General features: G+C 36.2%; 2 protein-coding genes across 2 annotated transcripts; both read left to right on the top strand.

Annotated features, from left to right (window-relative positions):
• The first annotated feature begins 771 nt into the window (after positions 1-771).
• On the top strand, positions 772-3525 carry LOC126626857 (protein C2-DOMAIN ABA-RELATED 4-like). The gene is made up of 4 exons (XM_050296258.1): positions 772-927; positions 1591-1814; positions 2395-2490; positions 2882-3525. Exons 2-4 carry the CDS (start codon positions 1653-1655, stop codon positions 3170-3172), a joined length of 549 nt encoding a protein of 182 aa, XP_050152215.1. The 5' UTR covers positions 772-927; positions 1591-1652; the 3' UTR covers positions 3173-3525.
• Positions 3526-12927: 9402 nt separating this feature from the next.
• Positions 12928-16598, top strand: LOC126627145 (probable auxin efflux carrier component 1c). Its single transcript, XM_050296566.1, has 6 exons — positions 12928-14514; positions 14642-14888; positions 14986-15071; positions 15484-15641; positions 16099-16175; positions 16275-16598. Exons 1-6 carry the CDS (start codon positions 13287-13289, stop codon positions 16339-16341), a joined length of 1863 nt encoding a protein of 620 aa, XP_050152523.1. The 5' UTR covers positions 12928-13286; the 3' UTR covers positions 16342-16598.
• Positions 16599-18537: the final 1939 nt, after the last annotated feature.

Raw genomic sequence — 18537 nt, 5'->3', positions numbered from 1 at the left:
TTCACTTTTACAACTACTTGTAATTGTGTTTTATTTTACAACTACTACTTGTAACTATAAATGTCTGTTTGATGGGTTGGATGAAATGGAGTCTTAGGAATAGGATTGGGTTGGCTGGAATTGGTTAGACTTCGTAAACATAACTTATAACCCGTGTGTATGGATAACTTAGTAACTCATTATATTATAGATTTATAACTCATCATCTCTAGTCATATCCATCTCATATTTTGACACAACAAATAATAGACTGAATTCAAGTCAATTTTAATTGGTCACAACCTTATGTTCTTAGCACCCAAGAGAATGATTTCGATCCATTTGGTACCAACTACCAAGAATATCTTCACACAAGGTTACTACTAAATTCAAATTTACTTACTTTAACTTATATGTAAGCATATTAATTTTATCGTTTGATTAATACATGAAATGATAATATTACGTGACGTATTTTTAATACACATATTTCTCCAATCAAGGGAAGACGAGACCGGTAAGCCGCCACTACGACGACAACGACGGCAACGATGAGAGACCACGATATGTTTTCCAATAAGTTGTTAGTTCTTAGTTTAAGACAGAGACACAGCGTCATTTGCGGCCTTCTCACTTTGCATGTCAACCTCCACAAGTTGCCCACAATTAAATCCCATCCATTGATCCACAAACTGACAACCGGATCTCCCGGTCACCTCCTCCTCCATGCCGAAACGGTAAAAATCTTTTAACCTTCCCATCTCTTGTTCCCCTCCAGTTCCAAAATTTACCTCGTTTCAATTTTACATTTACCCCTCTTGTGGTCGGTGGCTGTTCATTTCTCTCCCTTCCCTCACAAAAACAGAGGAAAAAGAACATTCAACCTAACTTCTCATAAGGAAGAAAACAAAAGCAAATACAAAGAAAAACCTTCATAGTACCAACTTGGTAGGGCCCTATTCCCATTTTTTCCCTCCGTATCATGTCGTATTAGTTGGCTTCACAATAATGTCTCGTGTTATAATTGTCGATCGATCTATTGTTGATACAGTACGGATAATTTATCGTCAGAATATGTTTTAAACATATTGTCGATTCATTTTCAATTAGGGTTTCTTTCTTTGTGTTTGTTCTGTCTGTATTAATCTTAACTATGACAGACGTTCGTTGTTTCTTACATGCATGGCATAGACGTGTGTTGATAATAGTTTCAATATTTGGTATCCATTGTCATTACATTTTCGATTAGGGTTTCTTTCATTGCGTTTATCTTGTTTGTATTAATCCCAACTATGAAACAACCGTTCTTTCTTACACGTATGTCGTAGAAATACTTTCAATAATTGTTGTATTTCTGATCAATATCGATGTGCGTCCGTTTATATTGTCTGCATTTGGTCAACTTTATCGTCCTGTTTTAAATTTTATTTCTTATTTTTAAAAATTGTTTTGATTAATTTTGAAGGAAAACTAATTAAAAGAGTTTGAAAACTATGAGTTTTAACAAAAATGACAAAAATATGTTGTAAATAAATAGTATCAAGATTGACCTTTTAGAGTAACACAGTGATTTTTCCGTTAAAGTTCCTTAATTTTTACTGGGGTTGGTAGGTGATAACGAATAATCGAGAATTGTTGGTGGCTAGTATAAAGAGGGAGGGAGATCATAAGACATGATGACAGACTCACCAAAGACACCGGCGAAAGGCAGTTGCAAGTCACTCATGGAGAATTTGCTCGGTCTTCTCCGAATCCGCGTCAAACGCGGTGTTAATCTCGCCGTCCGCGACGTCCGTAGCAGCGATCCCTACGTCGTGATCAAGATGGGTAAACAGGTAATCTCCTCCTCCTCCTCCTCCTCCTCCTCCATTTCTTCATCTTTTAGTTTACTGTTTTTCTCTCTTTTTTAATCTGACTTTTTTTATGAATTTCTCTGCTAAATTCCTGTCAATTTTGTTAATTTCTTTCATGGGGTGTTTTAATTTTGCATCATCAAAATAACTTTATTAAAAATTCTCTTTTTCTTTCATTTGTAATTGTTTCATTTGGCTTGTAATCTAGTATTTTCATTGTATGAAACTCCCTACGTGTAAGTTTATCTTACGCTGCGAGTTCCAAGCATGGACAAAGGAGGAGAGGGAGCGCGTCAGGTAGTCAACGGCTGGCCCTTTGTATTTCACGTCGAATCTCTATGATTTGTAGATCTTTAAATCTTCTCACAATATTTCTGTAGTGCAATTACCAATTTTTTTTTTTTTTACTGTAATGCTTTAGACTGATCTGATTTGTGCTTTGCTGCGCTTCACAAAGGCTCTGTTTTTTTTTTAGCCTCTATTACTTTTGTTGAATAAGAAATTCAGGAATATGTTCTTTTTATCTTTATATATTTAAAGATTAAACCTCTTTTTGATGCAGAAACTGAAGACTCGTGTAATTAAAAAGGATGTTAATCCAGAGTGGAATGAAGATCTTACTCTTTCTGTCACAGACCCCAGTATCCCAATCAAGCTGGTAAGCTCTAGAAGCACTTTTAACTTTTTCCGTCAAACTTTTGTCATAAGTGGTTTAGTTACCCAAAAGCCATATGTTTAAATTCCAAACAGATAGAAGATTGATGCCAACGGCCATCATCTTTAGGAGAGAAACTAAGATTCACCTTAGATGTCATCTTAAGTCTATTGAGCACTGCTATGTATTTTAACTTCTCACATGACAGTGCATGATTGGCTTCAGATACAGCTTCTTCTTCATATAGCTTAATGTTTGATTCTCCAATTTTCCATTCATTCCTGTTTAGATAAATTTTCATTTTATTTTTCGATTTTTAGTGGATTTTAGTGCCTTCCAAAACCAAAAGATAAGAGTTTGTTGATGGTGTTTGTTTGTTTGTGTGTGGGTGTAGACTGTGTATGACCATGATACATTCAGCAAGGATGACAAAATGGGGGATGCAGAATTCGGCATCTCAACTTACATAGAGGCATTGAAGATGAACTTGGAAGGGGTCCCAAGCGGCACGATAGTGACGAGAATACAACCAAGCAGGGCAAACTGTCTAGCTGAAGAGAGCTGCATCCTGTGGAAGGATGGGAAGGTGGTGCAAGACATGTGCCTCAGATTGAGAAATGTTGAATGCGGCGAGGTCGAAATCCAGTTGCAATGGATTGACCTTCCTGGTTCCAAGGGATTATGAGTGCCTCAAGTTCTATGCTTACTTCGTGTTCCTGCATAATATATGGGCTGGTTGTTGTGGTTGTAAGATTCTAAACATAATGTTTTTTTCATAAGTTGGGATGGTTTGTTGACGATCTAAATTTCCATGGTGCTCCGGAGTATAGAATACTCCGAAAAATCCTGTTGATAAGATATGTATAACAAACTCCCATTGTATGTACTTAAATTAGGATTGAACGATTTTTAACTTCATCTCTGTCTTGCTGGGTATGATGTCAAGTCGCAAGCTCTTCATGTCTTAGATTCTTGCTTTGTATTATTTATGTACCCATTAATTTGCAGGAAAAGTTATATACAATGGATTATAATAAACGTGGTTGTACATTTGCATCTACTTTGTAACAATGCTTCATCAGTTAATTCCTCCGTCATGCCTGCCCAGGAAATGTTATATATATTGCTCCTTTATGTTTATGCTAATTAGCTATGAACAGGAACTCCCGAGAAATTAAGGGTAGAAGAGAATCAGAACGAATATAAGACACAACGATTACATATGTATATTCATTACGCTTCAACTGGACTACCATTTCACCTTTTTCGATACAATCGATATTGATTATCTAACACGTTATTGTCGAACCAGAAAACTCTCATAGTGATATGAGCTTAAATCAAAATACTAAATAGCATGCATATTTATAAAAAAATTCTATCCATTATTGTGGTGAAAATCATAATGCTAGAGGAATCATTACAGCAGGGTATAGAGGGGAATCATGAACGTCTATGGTCTATAACGTAAAATTATTTTGATAAACGAAATCCTTGCATGAACTTATATAGCTAAAGTTAGGTTACTCCGTTCGTTACTTGTTCATTAATTTTGGGCAGAACTTTAGCTTTCTTCAATAGAGAATGTCAAAGTAAAAAAGAAAAGTTCCACCGTAAGCCAATTTCTTGAAATCCAACCCAATGCTTTGCTGGGCTGGCTTCAAATACTTCCCTTGCATTTCAGGCCCCTGCCTGAAGTACATCCCTGTTGCCTAGCTATATAGAAGAGTGTGTGTGTGTGTGTGTAGATATAGACGACTCTGTAAGTAACTGTGTTTGCAGTTGCAGGGTGATCAGAATCTGAATAAATTAGATCCACACTTGACTCCTCCAGAGACGACGTCCCAGCCTCCCAGGAACTGTTTTTGTCATATATTCGTCCTCCGTACTTGATGAAGCAATCAGAGAGATTCAGAGTAAGCCTACGCCTACCCTAGCTATCTCCATCTCCATTTGGATACGCTTCTTGTCTTAAATGCTTTCTATGTTTCCTCAGCCGGCCACCACACCTGTATTTTGTACGTACTATCATTGAAGCTTTAAGCGTGTAGAAATGGAGCTCATACACACACACACACACACACACACACACACACATATGCATTTCTACGTTACATCGCTCTCATTGCTGAGCACCTCATCGCATGCATGCTCAGGTACGTACGTAATAATTAATTAATAGAAAACTAGATTTTAGTCCTTAAAAATGATTACTTTTAGATAAATACAGTAAGTAAGATTAAAAACTAATTTTAGTCCTTTGATTCATGTCCAAATCATCATTTATATTCCACGTCATCATTAATTTCTTTTATGTAATTTTACTATGTTTTGTCTTCCTATATTACCCCTAAATATTGCTATTAAATGGTTCACAATTGAATGATTTTTTTTTTAATTCAAAATGAGCATCCGGCATTTAAAGATGCAACATCAAAGGAATTAGAGATTAGGCTTCCAAGAAAAAAAGATTAGGCTTTTGCAATTGAAAACGAGATTAGGCAAACCATTCATGTATTGGCTGATTTCTTCACACACATCTTCTAATTACGATTTTCCCATTTTTCTCATCATTTGTAGTAGGTCTCTCTCTATTTTCTTTCTGTTGGTTTTGAATGGTATACGGCTTGTGTATCTATGTGGATTCCAACGATTTGCAACGAAGAGAATGGGTTCAGTAACTTTTTTGTGGCATTGTGCTTGTGATATTTCTTATTTTATTAGTTTTTGTTGTTTTTTTGTGTTGGTTGATTTTATTGTCGGGTTTTGATCATTTTGTCAGTGTATGAATTGTTGAGTTTGGAGTTGGGTTTGATCTATTGCATATATACTCAATTAGGTACGATAAGTTAGACACATTTAATTAGGTACTATAATGTAGATGCATTCGATTAGGTACTATGATTTAGGTGCGTTCAATTAGGTACCATGATTTAGGTGCATTCAACTAGGTACTATGATTAGGTGTTTTCAACTAGGTACTAAAATTTAGGTGTGTTTAATTAGGTACTAATATTTAGATACATACACTTTTTTGATGTATTATACATGTGATACCTTAACTTTTTTCATCTTGTAATTTAGGCATGATGATATGAAAAATCTTTTTAGGCACCATAATCATGGAAGAAATCAAGCATAAATCAATCAAAGTCAAAATTAGTTCCTAATAATTTGGAACATACCAAGAAGGTCGAATAATTAATTACAGGGGTACAATGGGAACAAAAAGAACCATTAAAGAGTTTAAAAATAACAAAATATGAGTTATAATAATCATGATGACATGGAGGACTAAGATCAGATGTCTAATCCTACGCTAGGTTTTAATGAAAAATTAATCTAATACAAGGATTAAAATTCATTTACCCCATTAATTAATGGCTACACACTGCATGTATAGCAATGAACAAAATAATTGCAGACATATCTTTTCATATCTTTGGTCGGAACAGGAAATGAAATGCTTCATTAATGGTCCAACCAAACAGCATAAGGACAAACCCTAACCCTCATACGTGCCATGAGGAACCGCCGCCGTTTACCACAGGAGACCACCGCCATAGCTAAAGCAGCATAACTACGAGATAGGATTAATATGCCTCTCCAGGAAGTATATTGCTCGGCACATGTGAAACTGAAAGAAGCAACGGAGGAAACTTAGGAAAAGTCGATGGATTTCATGAGTAAGATGCAGCTGCAACTCAAGGAGCTAACAGCATCCCATCCAGTTGAACTTGCACCCACCACACTTCTGGTATAATTCGATCAATTTTAATCCAATTTGACCAACAAATATTTAAAAGTAATTAAACAAAAGGTGAACGTAGAAATAAGAGAGTCAATAATTAATCGACAGTACTAGCTCTGGTTTAATTCTGAATTTGGTTATATATAGGTGAAACCTAGAAATAAGACAGAAGGACCGAAAGGCCACCCTGAAGATTTCGAGGGATGAATTTTACGGAATTATGGCATTGGCCATTACGTACTAGTGACAGTATACCTGCAAGTTATGCCATGTTGATGTCCCATTAAACTATCTGAGTTTCTACATTGTGTACGTTTGTCTAGCAGGGTTTTTAATTAAGCAGGGTTAGAGAGTTACTGTTTCTGTTTTTTTTGGGAATGGTTATTGCAAAGTGATGAATTGCATGCGTGCATGTTTTCGTGTTTATTTGGTATGAATGTGATGGCCTCTTGTATAAGTGTGGCTATTATAATCGTATTATCAGGGTGAGGAACAGATCTGGAAATATATACGAGCAGAGGTCCTCCCTACTGCAAGACATAATCATGAGTTAGAGTTTAGGGTTTAATAATTAATTCCTAAATAGATACGTAAATGGAAATGAAAACGGTTTATGCACCTTCTTTTTCTCGCACGTCACCCTTTTCTTATTATAACTGTTAGATTCAGTTTGTTCAAAAATTGTTAGATTGAATATATCAAAAGACACTTGATTTGAAGGACAAAAACAAAAGAAAAAATGCAAAGAAAAGAAACGATAGTGCATAAATCATTTCCTTGGTGAAAAATGGGTTCCAAGGTTGGTTTGCCGCTTTGCCTCGAGCCTCTACACAGAGGCCTTTGGGTGGCTAAACACATGGACCAATCTTCAGTTTTGTGGCCCAATGGATATGTACCAGCGAAGCATCCTCTATTCTACAGGTTTTTAGTTAACTACTTATCAAACCCTGCTTGATAGAGAGATTTTTAATGTGCTGAGAACATAATTTAATATATTTAAATATTATAATACAAATAATTTGATACTCGAATAAAAACAATTCCAATCATTTGTATTGTGATACTTAGTATATTAGGCTATGTTCCTCCACAATGAATTTTTTTTCCACTTAATGGTGCGATCACGCAATAGTAGGTGCCCTAGACAAACCCTAATTAAAGTGCAAAACACTGTGTTAGTTGATTTGTTTATCCACTAGTCCAAAAGATAAGAGATATATGCCTGCTTTCCCTAATTATGAGGCTTTAATTTATACAAATACCAAACACATATCTATGTAATCTATCACTGAAAAAACTAATTTCATACCCTTTCAATTTTGTAAAATTGTTTCTTTTTTGCAAATAATTGATGGACAAATGGCTTTTTTTTCAGAGACTTTTTGTGAAACACATGCCTGTGTTTTAAGGCTTTTTCATCCATTAAAATAAAATTATTTTTATGTAATGATGAGCGACGTATGCATTTACCTAAATTAATCTCCCTAGTCTCCCTATAAGTACCCTAAAAGCTTAAGCCAAAGTCAAATTTTGCCGTCCACAAGTTCAACGTGAATCCACATGACATATATGTCCCAATTTCCAACAAATTAAAGCCACTTAATTAGAAATGTATCCACCATCTTTCTTCTCTTTGGTAAAATGGAAGTGTCCACCATCGATAAGGATCCATACCAATTTACTTTAAATATTTTCTTCTTTGGCATTGCAGCCTTGCACCAAAGGAGCTTTATTATCAGACTTTATCTCTTAAATATTGCCTTTCACTCACAAAAAAGGTTTTCTTAAACTCTCACGAGGACTCCAATTCAAACATTGCACTTAATCACATTTGTTTATGCACTTAATTAAGGCTTTAGCCTTGTGCTTCTGTCTGCCATCTTTCCCAAGTTTCCAACTAATTAACATGCGCCATCCTAATCAGACCGCTCCTTCTGCTTACTAATCAGTATGTCATCTGCATTAACGTTTATTCACTATTCATGTTTTGATGACTGTTTACCTCATTATTTCATTCACCATTTGGATGGCGAATTCTAAACCAGTCTCCTTAATCTATTCCTTGATTTACTCTTGTGAAAAAAGATCGTTTTGACGAAGGGATATTCTACTTTTATCTACAAGGAAGCTGATTCAAACTTTGGATTAACAAAACAGCATACTATTTGACCAACTAATCTAATTCTTATGTGGCTTGTGAAAAAAAATTAATTTAGGTGCCGTTTGATAACCATTTCATTTTCACTTTTTTGAAAACTAAAAGTATTTAACATCTAGTTTGTTAACTACTTTCAGTTTTCAAAAAAGTGAAAAGTGAAAACTCAAAGGCTAAAATTTTGAATCTAAAGAAAGTACGCCGTTTTCATTTTTTTAAAACAGTAACGTTAGGAAGACAAAATTTGCAAATCAAAGGATGTGTCCTATTATAGTCACGTTCATCAACAATTAAGTCATAATCCAATCATTAACTTCCATATCATTTAGTTTATAAAATTTTACCTACAAATTTAGTATTCATAGCATTACTAATCCTCTTCAAAAAAATGAAAACTGAAAACAAAATGGTTATCAAACAGCTTTATCCATTACTACTCATTATTTCTTTGATGAAAAGAAGAAAAAAAGGTCCATGACTCAAAAGGAGAGAAACATGCATGATCTTTCACAAACTCCGTTGTCCCTCTACGCTGAGTGGTACTTCCAATCTCATATATTTCTTGGTTTGATCACACAAAGATTTGGAACCAAGACGAGATTTGCATAGGAAGCCAAAAACATTACTCAATCTGCCAAAAAATACAGAGTTTGGTCAATTCTTTCATTTTTTTAATAAAAATAAATAAATTTTGGTAAACTTCAACATTACATCAAAATCATCTATAAAACGAAAAATAGTCGAATAGAACAACAAAAACACCATGCCAAAGGAGAAAACCAATTCTTTCGTTTCTCTATTATTTTTATTCTCTCTTGACAAACACAAAATTATAACTTACCCCAAATTATTTGTAGGAAATTCGAATTTAGATACAAAGAGAAAGAATACTGCTCCAGTTAACTTGACTAATAGAAGTCAGCTATTTTTTTCTTCGTGAGCTTGTCCGAAGCTAGTTTCGATATTTAGGATTAATCCATTTTTTGTCTTTGTGACACCAATTGCTAATTTATCGAATAGAGAACGCAATTTGGGGAGTGAAGAAATGATGAATTTAAGAAATTTATGTGATTCAAGTTCAAGAAAAATGGGGGGTTGTTGTTTGCTTCTTGTGAGAGATAAGGCGAAAGCAAATGCATGGAGAAAGAGTTAAAACTGATGGTAAATACAAGAGCTTCTTGCACTTAGAAAACAAAAAATCTCCATTGCAGTGCGTGCAGTGAAGGCATGGTGTTTGGAGTTTTGGATTTCAAAGAGAGTTGTGAGATTATCACGTCGATCTCTGTCCCCCTTTGCTTTCATTCCTTTGTGAACCCCAAGCCCCCATGGTCCTCATCATTAACTTCAAAGCATGCTTCTGAGATTTCATCACTTCCAGGGTTTAATTTTCCATTATATTATTTATTTAATTAATTTGATTTCATCTCCCAAGTTAATTTCAAAGCCAATCATATGTTAGAACGTCAGTATTTAACATAAATTAATCTGTTACCTTTAAAGGTATTCACATAATGAACTATTTTAAACAATATTATCCCATGGATTAAAATGTTCTCTGTATCATCAAAACTTTACTATACTACCTGTCTGGCATGAAAACCATTTCTTTGAGAAATGGTAAAGAGACTCTAGACTCTTTATTGAATCTACACCCCCTATGTTTTTAGTATTATGTTTTATAATATTGATATGAAATTGATGTTAAAGTCAGAGAATCCACAAAGAATCTTGCTCTAAAAAAGTTTCCTAAGCATTTCTCCTTATTTTTTAAGAGAGAATAATTAGACAGCGTTTGGTTAGCATCGTAGAAAGAAAAAGAGAGAGTGCTTTTCTACTTTTAGCTAGGCGTAAACAGCAGAAAGGTAAAACTCAATGCCAGTATATTCCAAAAGCCTCAAAGCACTTCTTTTGATAACCTCAACAATATTTCTCCAACTAATCTTCGCAAGTATGAAAGTGTAGTTCAATTCGTTTGTGTTACAAATAATATAATATAGGATTAACAACTTCCATATGTGTGTGCATAATATTTTCACGAACAATACTTTCCTCATTTTTCTATCGCGTCATCGCTTTATCGTGTAAACATCATCATTGAAATTGTTGATTTCCTTTACCATCTTCTAATACTCATTCCTTACAAATTAATTTGAATTAGAGTTCATATGACCATTCATATGTGTAAAACAAATCGATTTAATAAGTAGCATCCTCGTGTTGAACTGACGCAACTAGATATATAACAAGAGAAATTGAACGAAATTTGTCACATCCTGGCACGGACCACACCATATCCCGGGCTCGACTCCACCGTATCACGATATTGTCCGCTTTGGGCCTCGACCACACCCTCACAGTTTTGTTTCTGGGAACTCATATGAGAACTTCTCAGTGGGTCACAAATCCAAGGATTGCTCTCGCGCGAACTCGCTTAACTTTGGAGTTCCGATGGAACCCGAAGCCAGTGAGCTCCCAAAAGACCTCGTGCTAGGTAGATATGAGAATATACATATAAGGCTTACAAGATCCACTTCCATGTGTGATGTGGGATGTTACAAAATTTCATGCTATAATTTACTAGCGAATAAACTGAAGTCTATTAACAATCCAGAATCCACCAGAAAATAGAGATATCTCTAATTCTAATTGATAATATTATGAATGAATACAAACCTAAGGCCAATATGACATATTTATTATGTAACTTAACCCTGGAAACCTTAAGAATTGAAATTGGAAAGGAATTAAACAAATAATAAAATATCAAAAAATCCTAAAATACTAGTCCTGTTTTGACAGTAGCAAAGAATCTGAATTCAATTTCTTTGATTAAGATGAATGAGTAAACAATCTTCAAATTAAATGAATTTTTCTGGAAATGATCTTTAAAGTATAATAGAGATAATAAACCGTTCTGGTTATGACATCAGTAATGAAATGATATCGTGTTAGGAGGAAGGAGATCTTACCTCCTTACTGGGAAAGAGGAAAGTATTGTCCGATCTTCATTGTCGTTTAACAAGAGTAGTACTATTTAACCACAAGAAAATAACATGCGTAGCTCTTATCTACAATAATATAGCTAACCATTATTAAACGTGATCGGATGTCCAAATAGAATTATTGCGAAGAAATATTATGGTAGTCTGAAGACACGAGAGTGGAGTGTATAATGTTGTTCCATGGACACAAATATACAAGTCCAAAATGAAATAGCACGGCATATGGCATAGCTAGGATTGTAGTCTTCCTCTAAGTTGTGATTGGCGTCTAATCCCACCTAACAATTGACATGCAAGCGTTTGGACGTGCCAAATATGTGGTATGGCTTAGGAGTGGACAATTTAGGATCCATGTGATCAACACTATTATCCTCGCTTCTTCCCATGAAGATAATTCGTGGGCTTTGGCGTGCAATGTCAAAACTGATGGATTAAGACATGCAAACCTTATACGAGGAATGCTAACAGAACTCTTAAAAATATGGCTCTTTACGGACTATATGATATTTTACAGTTTAATGTTAATTATGTGTTAATATTGTAAAACCTTATGTTTTAAACATGAGATGACAGAAAGTTCATAAAGAATCTTACTTTTAAAATAGTTCCCTTTACATTTCTCAACTTTATATTCGAATGCACTTTTACTTGCCACAATCTTCTTAATTGTTAACCACCAAAAATAGAAAGAAAAAAAAAAGTAATGAAACGAAATATGGTGGTATTCCTATTTGATGACACACTCTGTGTACCTTTAATTTAATTTCATAAATTTGATTTAACTAATTTCAGTTATTTTAAGTCCATTGACAGCTAGTTTATGGAAGGAGTGTTTTGACTTCCAAGTAAGTTTAGTTAGTTTTATGGAGACGTTCTGAGTAAACTTTCAGAGTGAATGATTGTTTATTTATAATGAATTTTAACTAGTTTGTTAGATATACTCTTGACATGAGTCAAAGATCGATTGATTTCTCACTCAAAAGAGAGTTTAGCTAGTGTGTTAAAAATACTCTTGACATGAGTCAAAGATCGATCGATTCCTGACTCAAAAGAGAGTTTAACTAGTTTGTTAAAAATATTCTTAACTTGAGCCAAAGATCGATTGATTCCTAACTCAAAAGGAAGTTTAGTTAGTTTGCTAGAAATGCTCTTAACCCGAGCAAAAGATAGACAGGCTTCTTAATAAAAATGGAGTTTAGCTAATAAATGTTGCGAGGTGAAATAAAAGATTGATCGGTTTTTTACTCGAAAACAAATTAACTAGTCTGCTGGAAATGCTCTTATCGATCATCCACAAGAGAGGATAAGGAAAGATGCAGAGGGTCTTTTGATAGATTAAAAGGGTCCCCAAACAAAGAAACAACTAGTTAGAGACACAGCCACCTCTAGCCAAAATGCTTTTTCTCCACTTTATGCAACCAGTAGACCCGTTCAAGATAGAGCCACACACCAACTTACAAGGAAACTCAACTCTACATATATGTAATCAGATACCATCCCTTCTTAACCCTAAACCCAAATTACACTTCTTCTTTTTTCCCCGCCACAAAAAAAAAAAAAAAGTAAAAAAACAAACTGAAATTATAAAAAAGCAAAATACTTTCTGAGACCTGAAAAGCTGAGTGTGTGTGTTGGGGACTGCAAGTGCAAGCTTGCTCTCGCAACTCTCAAAGCTCTATTCTTTCTGCTTATTACCCGCCCACACACACCACCCCATAATCCCAAAACACACATGCTCTCCTCCTCCTCTTCCCCTTTTCATCATCAACCCCACCTCCACCGCCTTCCTCCTCCTTCTTCCACCACTACTTTCCTCCACAAATCCTCACCTCCCCAGAAACAGAGCAATAAGAATTAACTCTCCTGATTTCGGTTTTCACCAATCACCAAGATGATTACATTATCCGACTTCTACCACGTCATGACGGCGGTGGTGCCGCTCTACGTGGCCATGATCTTGGCCTACGGCTCCGTGAAGTGGTGGAAGATCTTCACCCCCGACCAGTGCTCCGGCATCAACCGCTTCGTCGCCCTCTTCGCCGTCCCCCTCCTCTCCTTCCACTTCATCTCCACCAACGACCCTTACAACATGAACACCCGCTTCATTGCCGCCGACACCCTCCAGAAGCTGATCGTCCTCACCGTCCTCGGCATCTGGACCAAAGTCAGCAAAAGGGGCTGCCTGGAATGGACGATCACTCTCTTCTCCGTCTCCACTCTGCCCAACACTCTGGTCATGGGAATCCCATTGCTCAAGGGAATGTACGGCGATTTTTCCGGGAGTTTGATGGTGCAGATCGTCGTCCTCCAGTGCATTATCTGGTACACTTTGATGCTTTTCATGTTCGAATACCGAGGAGCAAGACTCCTCATCTCGGAGCAGTTTCCCGACACTGCGGGATCCATTGTCTCCATCCACGTCGACTCCGATATTATGTCGCTCGACGGAAGACAGCCCCTCGAGACTGAAGCGGAGATCAAGGAGGACGGCAAACTCCACGTCACTGTCAGAAAATCAAACGCTTCGCGCTCGGATATTTTATCGCGGCGATCTCAGGGGCTGTCGTCCACCACCCCGCGGCCGTCGAATCTCACTAATGCGGAGATTTACTCCCTGCAGTCTTCGAGAAATCCGACGCCGAGAGGGTCAAGTTTCAACCACACGGACTTCTACTCCATGATGGCTGCCGGAAGGAACTCGAATTTCGGAGCTAACGATGTTTATGGGATGTCTGCGTCCAGAGGGCCGACTCCACGGCCATCAAATTTCGAGGAAGACGGTGGCGGCGGCGCTGTCAGCTCCGCTACTGGAAATAAGCCACGGTTTTACCACGGCGGACAGAATAATGCAGTGGCGCATTACCCGGCCCCAAACCCAGGGATGTTTTCTCCGACGGCGTCCAGAACCGTCACCGCTAATGCTAATAGCAATGCCATGAATGCAAAGAGAGCTAATGGGCAAGCTCAGAAAACAGAGGACACCAATGGCGGGAAGGATCTTCATATGTTTGTTTGGAGCTCAAGTGCTTCTCCTGTTTCAGATGTGTTTGGAAGCAATGAATACGGTGGTGCTGCCCATGATCACAAAGAAGTAAAATTGGCTGTGTCTCCAGGAAAAGGTACAAACTTCAAATATTTCTAAAAAAAAAGTTTGAATTTTTCCTGTTATTTTTTCTTATTTTGGTGACATGGGTTTTTGTTTAATTTGACTGATTAACGGTGGGAATTTTTTGGATTTTAATTCAGTGGAGGGGAGGAGAGAGAATCAGGAAGAGTATTTGGAGAGAGAAGATTTCAGATTTGGAAACAGAGATCAGATGAACATGAACAATGAGGCTGAGAAAGGAGGGGATGGGATTGGAAAAGCCAAAGTGATGCCTCCAACAAGTGTGATGACAAGGCTAATTCTCATCATGGTTTGGAGAAAACTCATTAGAAACCCAAACACTTACTCCAGCTTGATCGGCCTCACTTGGTCTCTAGTCTCATTCAGGTAATCCCGTCCAGTCTAGTCCGGTCCAATCCAATCTTCTATTTGGTTGAAGTGGGATTCTGTTCTTTCTTTCTTAATAATTATATTTCTTTTGCAGGTGGCACGTTCAAATGCCAGCCATTGTAGCGAAGTCCATCGCCATACTATCTGATGCAGGACTTGGCATGGCCATGTTCAGCCTCGGTCAGTATTAGAAGTTCCTTTTGTTTTTACCTTTCATGCATTTTTTCCAATCACAATTTATTATGCTTGCATAAAAATCGTACTTGGTAATTATAAGGGTTATTTTTATATATGTGTTATACTCTTCAGTGTCCTTTTATTCCTTTATTTATTAATAAGCATCTTTAATTATTAATGTTTTTAAAAAAGCAAAGCAAGCAAGGAGTTTGTCTAGGGTTTTTGATTTGATGTCATCGGTTGGTGTTAGTGATGATGAAAAGTCCATCACTCTTTTCTGCCTTTCAAACATGACGGACTGTGACTGACAGACGAGTGGTGGTGGTGGTGATCATGGTGTCTGTGATGCTATGTTGCTGCTGCTGCCGCCTGCTGTTTTGCTAATCTGCTTTTTGATGTGATATATTTTTTGCAGGTTTGTTTATGGCTTTGCAGCCAAAGATCATAGCATGTGGAAACTCCGTTGCAGCTTTTGCCATGGCTGTGAGATTCCTTACAGGTCCAGCTGTCATGGCAGCTGCTTCCATTGCTGTTGGCTTAAGAGGCACTCTCTTACATGTTGCCATTGTACAGGTCACCTCCCTCTCCCTCCCTCCCCCTTTCTCTCTCTTTCTCTCCCCATATTTTTCCTCTTCTGCCTCCTTCTGACACAACCAAAGCAATCCCACATAGCTTAACCTATGCTCCAAAAGCTTTCCTTTTATAATTATTTTGTTTGCTTAAAGATAATCTTTTTTATTATTTTTCATTTGAATTTTTTTGTTTTGTGAATTATTTTCAAATAAAATCATCATGGCATCACACTGCTTTTCAGGAACATGGGCTGAGAAATTCCACTGCCAAAAGACTCTGAGCTAAAAAAACAAAATCAAACTCCAACCCAGTATATGATTAAAAAAAAATGATTTATGTAATTACACAATGACTTGTTTGGACCTGTATAATTTATGTACACTGCACAACAAACATCTGTGCCATTTTTAACATGTTTTTTTTTTTTGTTTTTGTTTTGCCAAACAAAATATAACAGGCAGCCCTACCCCAAGGAATTGTTCCCTTTGTCTTTGCCAAGGAATACAATGTACACCCTGATATTCTCAGCACGGGGTAAGTAAATATTATAAATTATTTTAAAGTAAGTTTTATTTACTATTTTCTTTACCAATTAGACACTAATTAATTAATGATTCAAATAATTAATTTCAGGGTTATATTTGGAATGTTGATTGCGTTGCCCATAACGCTTGTTTACTACATTTTGTTGGGGCTATGAAGATGCTTTTGAGAGGAGTGGAGACCAACAAACAACAGTGGCTTTTGGCTTTTGCGTTTCATGCAAGCAGAAAGCAAGAAGCTCATAAACGCAAAGATGATGGGAAAGAAAGATTGAGAGAAGATAGAACATTGCAGGGGAAGAAATGAATGAATGAAATCTTTTTTATTTTGATTAATCGTCTTTTTTCTTAGTAAAATTTGTAAAATGAGTTTGTAGTGAATTTAAGTTATAAAAAGAACGCTTTCTGTAGTTTATTTATTAGTTATAATTTTCTTTAAATTATATTTTGAAAATTATAATTAAGGTAGAAAAAGGGGAAGAAAAAAGTGAAAGGGAAAGTTGATGTGATGATAACTTGTTATGTTACACCAGTGTTATAATTCAGTATTATTCCAGTTCTATACCCTCGGTTTTATCTTTACAAGATTCCCAAGTTTTTCTATGTCTTGTCTACACATGAAAAGGTATGGAATCTTAGGGAATCTTAGGGCCTGTTCGTTAACATTATTCAAAAAGATTTTTTGAAAAACTCTTTTGTAAAACGAGAATGACAAATAAGATTTTGCATTTTAATGATTTGAAAATACATCTGGTATTTTAATCTGAAAATGATTTTGAGAATGAAAACACTAAAAACGTATCTAGTACTAAAGTTCTAAAAAAATATAAATTTGTATTTGGAAGTAATGGTGGCGGTGGTGGTGGGATGATGGTTGAGACGAAAGTGTTGTTGGTAGCAATGGTGATTGGAGTAATGGTAGTAGTTGTGACAACACTAGGGGTATTAGTAGTCGTGGGATACAGGTTCTCACTAGGGGTAGAGGGTAATGTTGATGGTTCTCACTAGGGGTAGAGGGTAATGTTGATGGTTGTGAAAATGGTGGTGGTAGTGATGGTGAGGGTTATGAGGTGGAGTAGCAATGGTGGTGGTGGCGATGATGGCGGAAGGTGGTGGTTGTGATGGTGGCGGTGGCAGTGGTGGTAGCCGCAACAGTGAGACAATGAAGTGGTGATGACAATGGTGGTGGAGGTTTAGGTGGTGGTGGTGGTCATGGTGAAATGGTGGCTGTAATATCGATGTGGCGATTGTCAGACAATGGAGGTGGTGATGGCTATGTGGCAAGGGTGATAGAGGTGGAGGATACAGTGGTGACAATGGTGGTGGGAGGTGGTAGTATCAAAGATGGTGGCCATGATGGTTATGATGTTGAGATTGTGGAGAATGAGGAGGTGGTGGCAATGACGACAATAGTAGTGGCATACATGATTTTATTTTTTATTAAAACTTTAACTTTGTTTTATAATTTTTTTTTATTTTAAAATTGTTCTTGAAAAACGGAAGAAACATCAATTAAAAAAAACAAAAATTGCGTCCATCCAAGGGGTGTCCATTCTTATGCATTTAGGGCATTTTTTTTTTGTAAGGAACAAATTTATAGGAAATGAATATCGTTCTTTTTCATGTGTTTACTAATAATAAAAATTGTGTAGTATTCTCATTCATGTGTTTACTAATAATCAATAATTTGCACAGAATGTCCAATCAAAAAATGAAAATAATAAGTGAATTTGCGTATCTCGTACCTTCTCATACTTGGAAACTTAAGGTATGTAATTATTAAAGTGTGGTTGTTTATCTCATACATATTCTGTCACATCCACGTTTATTCTCATGGTAACTAAACGTGCACTTAGTTGTGATTGACGTAATTTCATGTCGTTTATTATTTAAATTGCACAAATGTTTTAATCATTTTTAATTTTATTAATCATTATTTAAAGATTATTTATGCAAAAAAATAGGCGGTAAGATGAGAGATTAATACATAGGGGTGAATTCTTTTTTTTGTTGGGTGGAGTACTAATATAGTAAGAAATAACACAAATATATAGAAATTATTCTTTTTCTGATTATAGTTAATCAACTAAATATGTAGGAGCTTATATGCATGAAGATGGTGCAAGAAGGGCCCTCCACTACAAGATGGGGGTTTGATTTTGATGGGGACCTCTATGGAATATTGGGAGACAAAAGTCATAATCCAATGTTTCCCCTCCTTTTCCCTCACTCCTTCATCCTCATAGTCTTTTCGTTACACACATTACCTTTTCTTGACACCCTTCATTTTCATTTGATCGGGTTTCACTTCCATACTATTTAGTATTAAATGTTACAAGTACTGAATGGTATGT

Source organism: Malus sylvestris, chromosome 6, assembly GCF_916048215.2.
Source record: "Malus sylvestris chromosome 6, drMalSylv7.2, whole genome shotgun sequence".
NCBI lineage: Eukaryota > Viridiplantae > Streptophyta > Magnoliopsida > Rosales > Rosaceae > Malus > Malus sylvestris.
Note: the sequence above shows the minus strand (reverse complement) of the source record. Positions and strands in the feature narration are given on the sequence as shown.

What these genes read in the sequence shown, in the direction of transcription:
- LOC126626857 (XM_050296258.1), top strand. Translation starts at nt 1,653, where the DNA reads ATGATGACAGACTCACCAAAGACACCGGCGAAAGGCAGTTGCAAGTCA. An exon ending in TGATCAAGATGGGTAAACAG is followed by an intron (nt 1,815 to 2,394) that starts GTAATCTCCTCC and finishes TTTTTGATGCAG; the next exon opens with AAACTGAAGACTCGTGTAAT. An exon ending in CCAGTATCCCAATCAAGCTG is followed by an intron (nt 2,491 to 2,881) that starts GTAAGCTCTAGA and finishes GTGTGGGTGTAG; the next exon opens with ACTGTGTATGACCATGATAC.
- LOC126627145 (XM_050296566.1), top strand. Translation starts at nt 13,287, where the DNA reads ATGATTACATTATCCGACTTCTACCACGTCATGACGGCGGTGGTGCCG. An exon ending in CATGGCCATGTTCAGCCTCG is followed by an intron (nt 15,072 to 15,483) that starts GTCAGTATTAGA and finishes TATTTTTTGCAG; the next exon opens with GTTTGTTTATGGCTTTGCAG. An exon ending in TACATGTTGCCATTGTACAG is followed by an intron (nt 15,642 to 16,098) that starts GTCACCTCCCTC and finishes AAAATATAACAG; the next exon opens with GCAGCCCTACCCCAAGGAAT.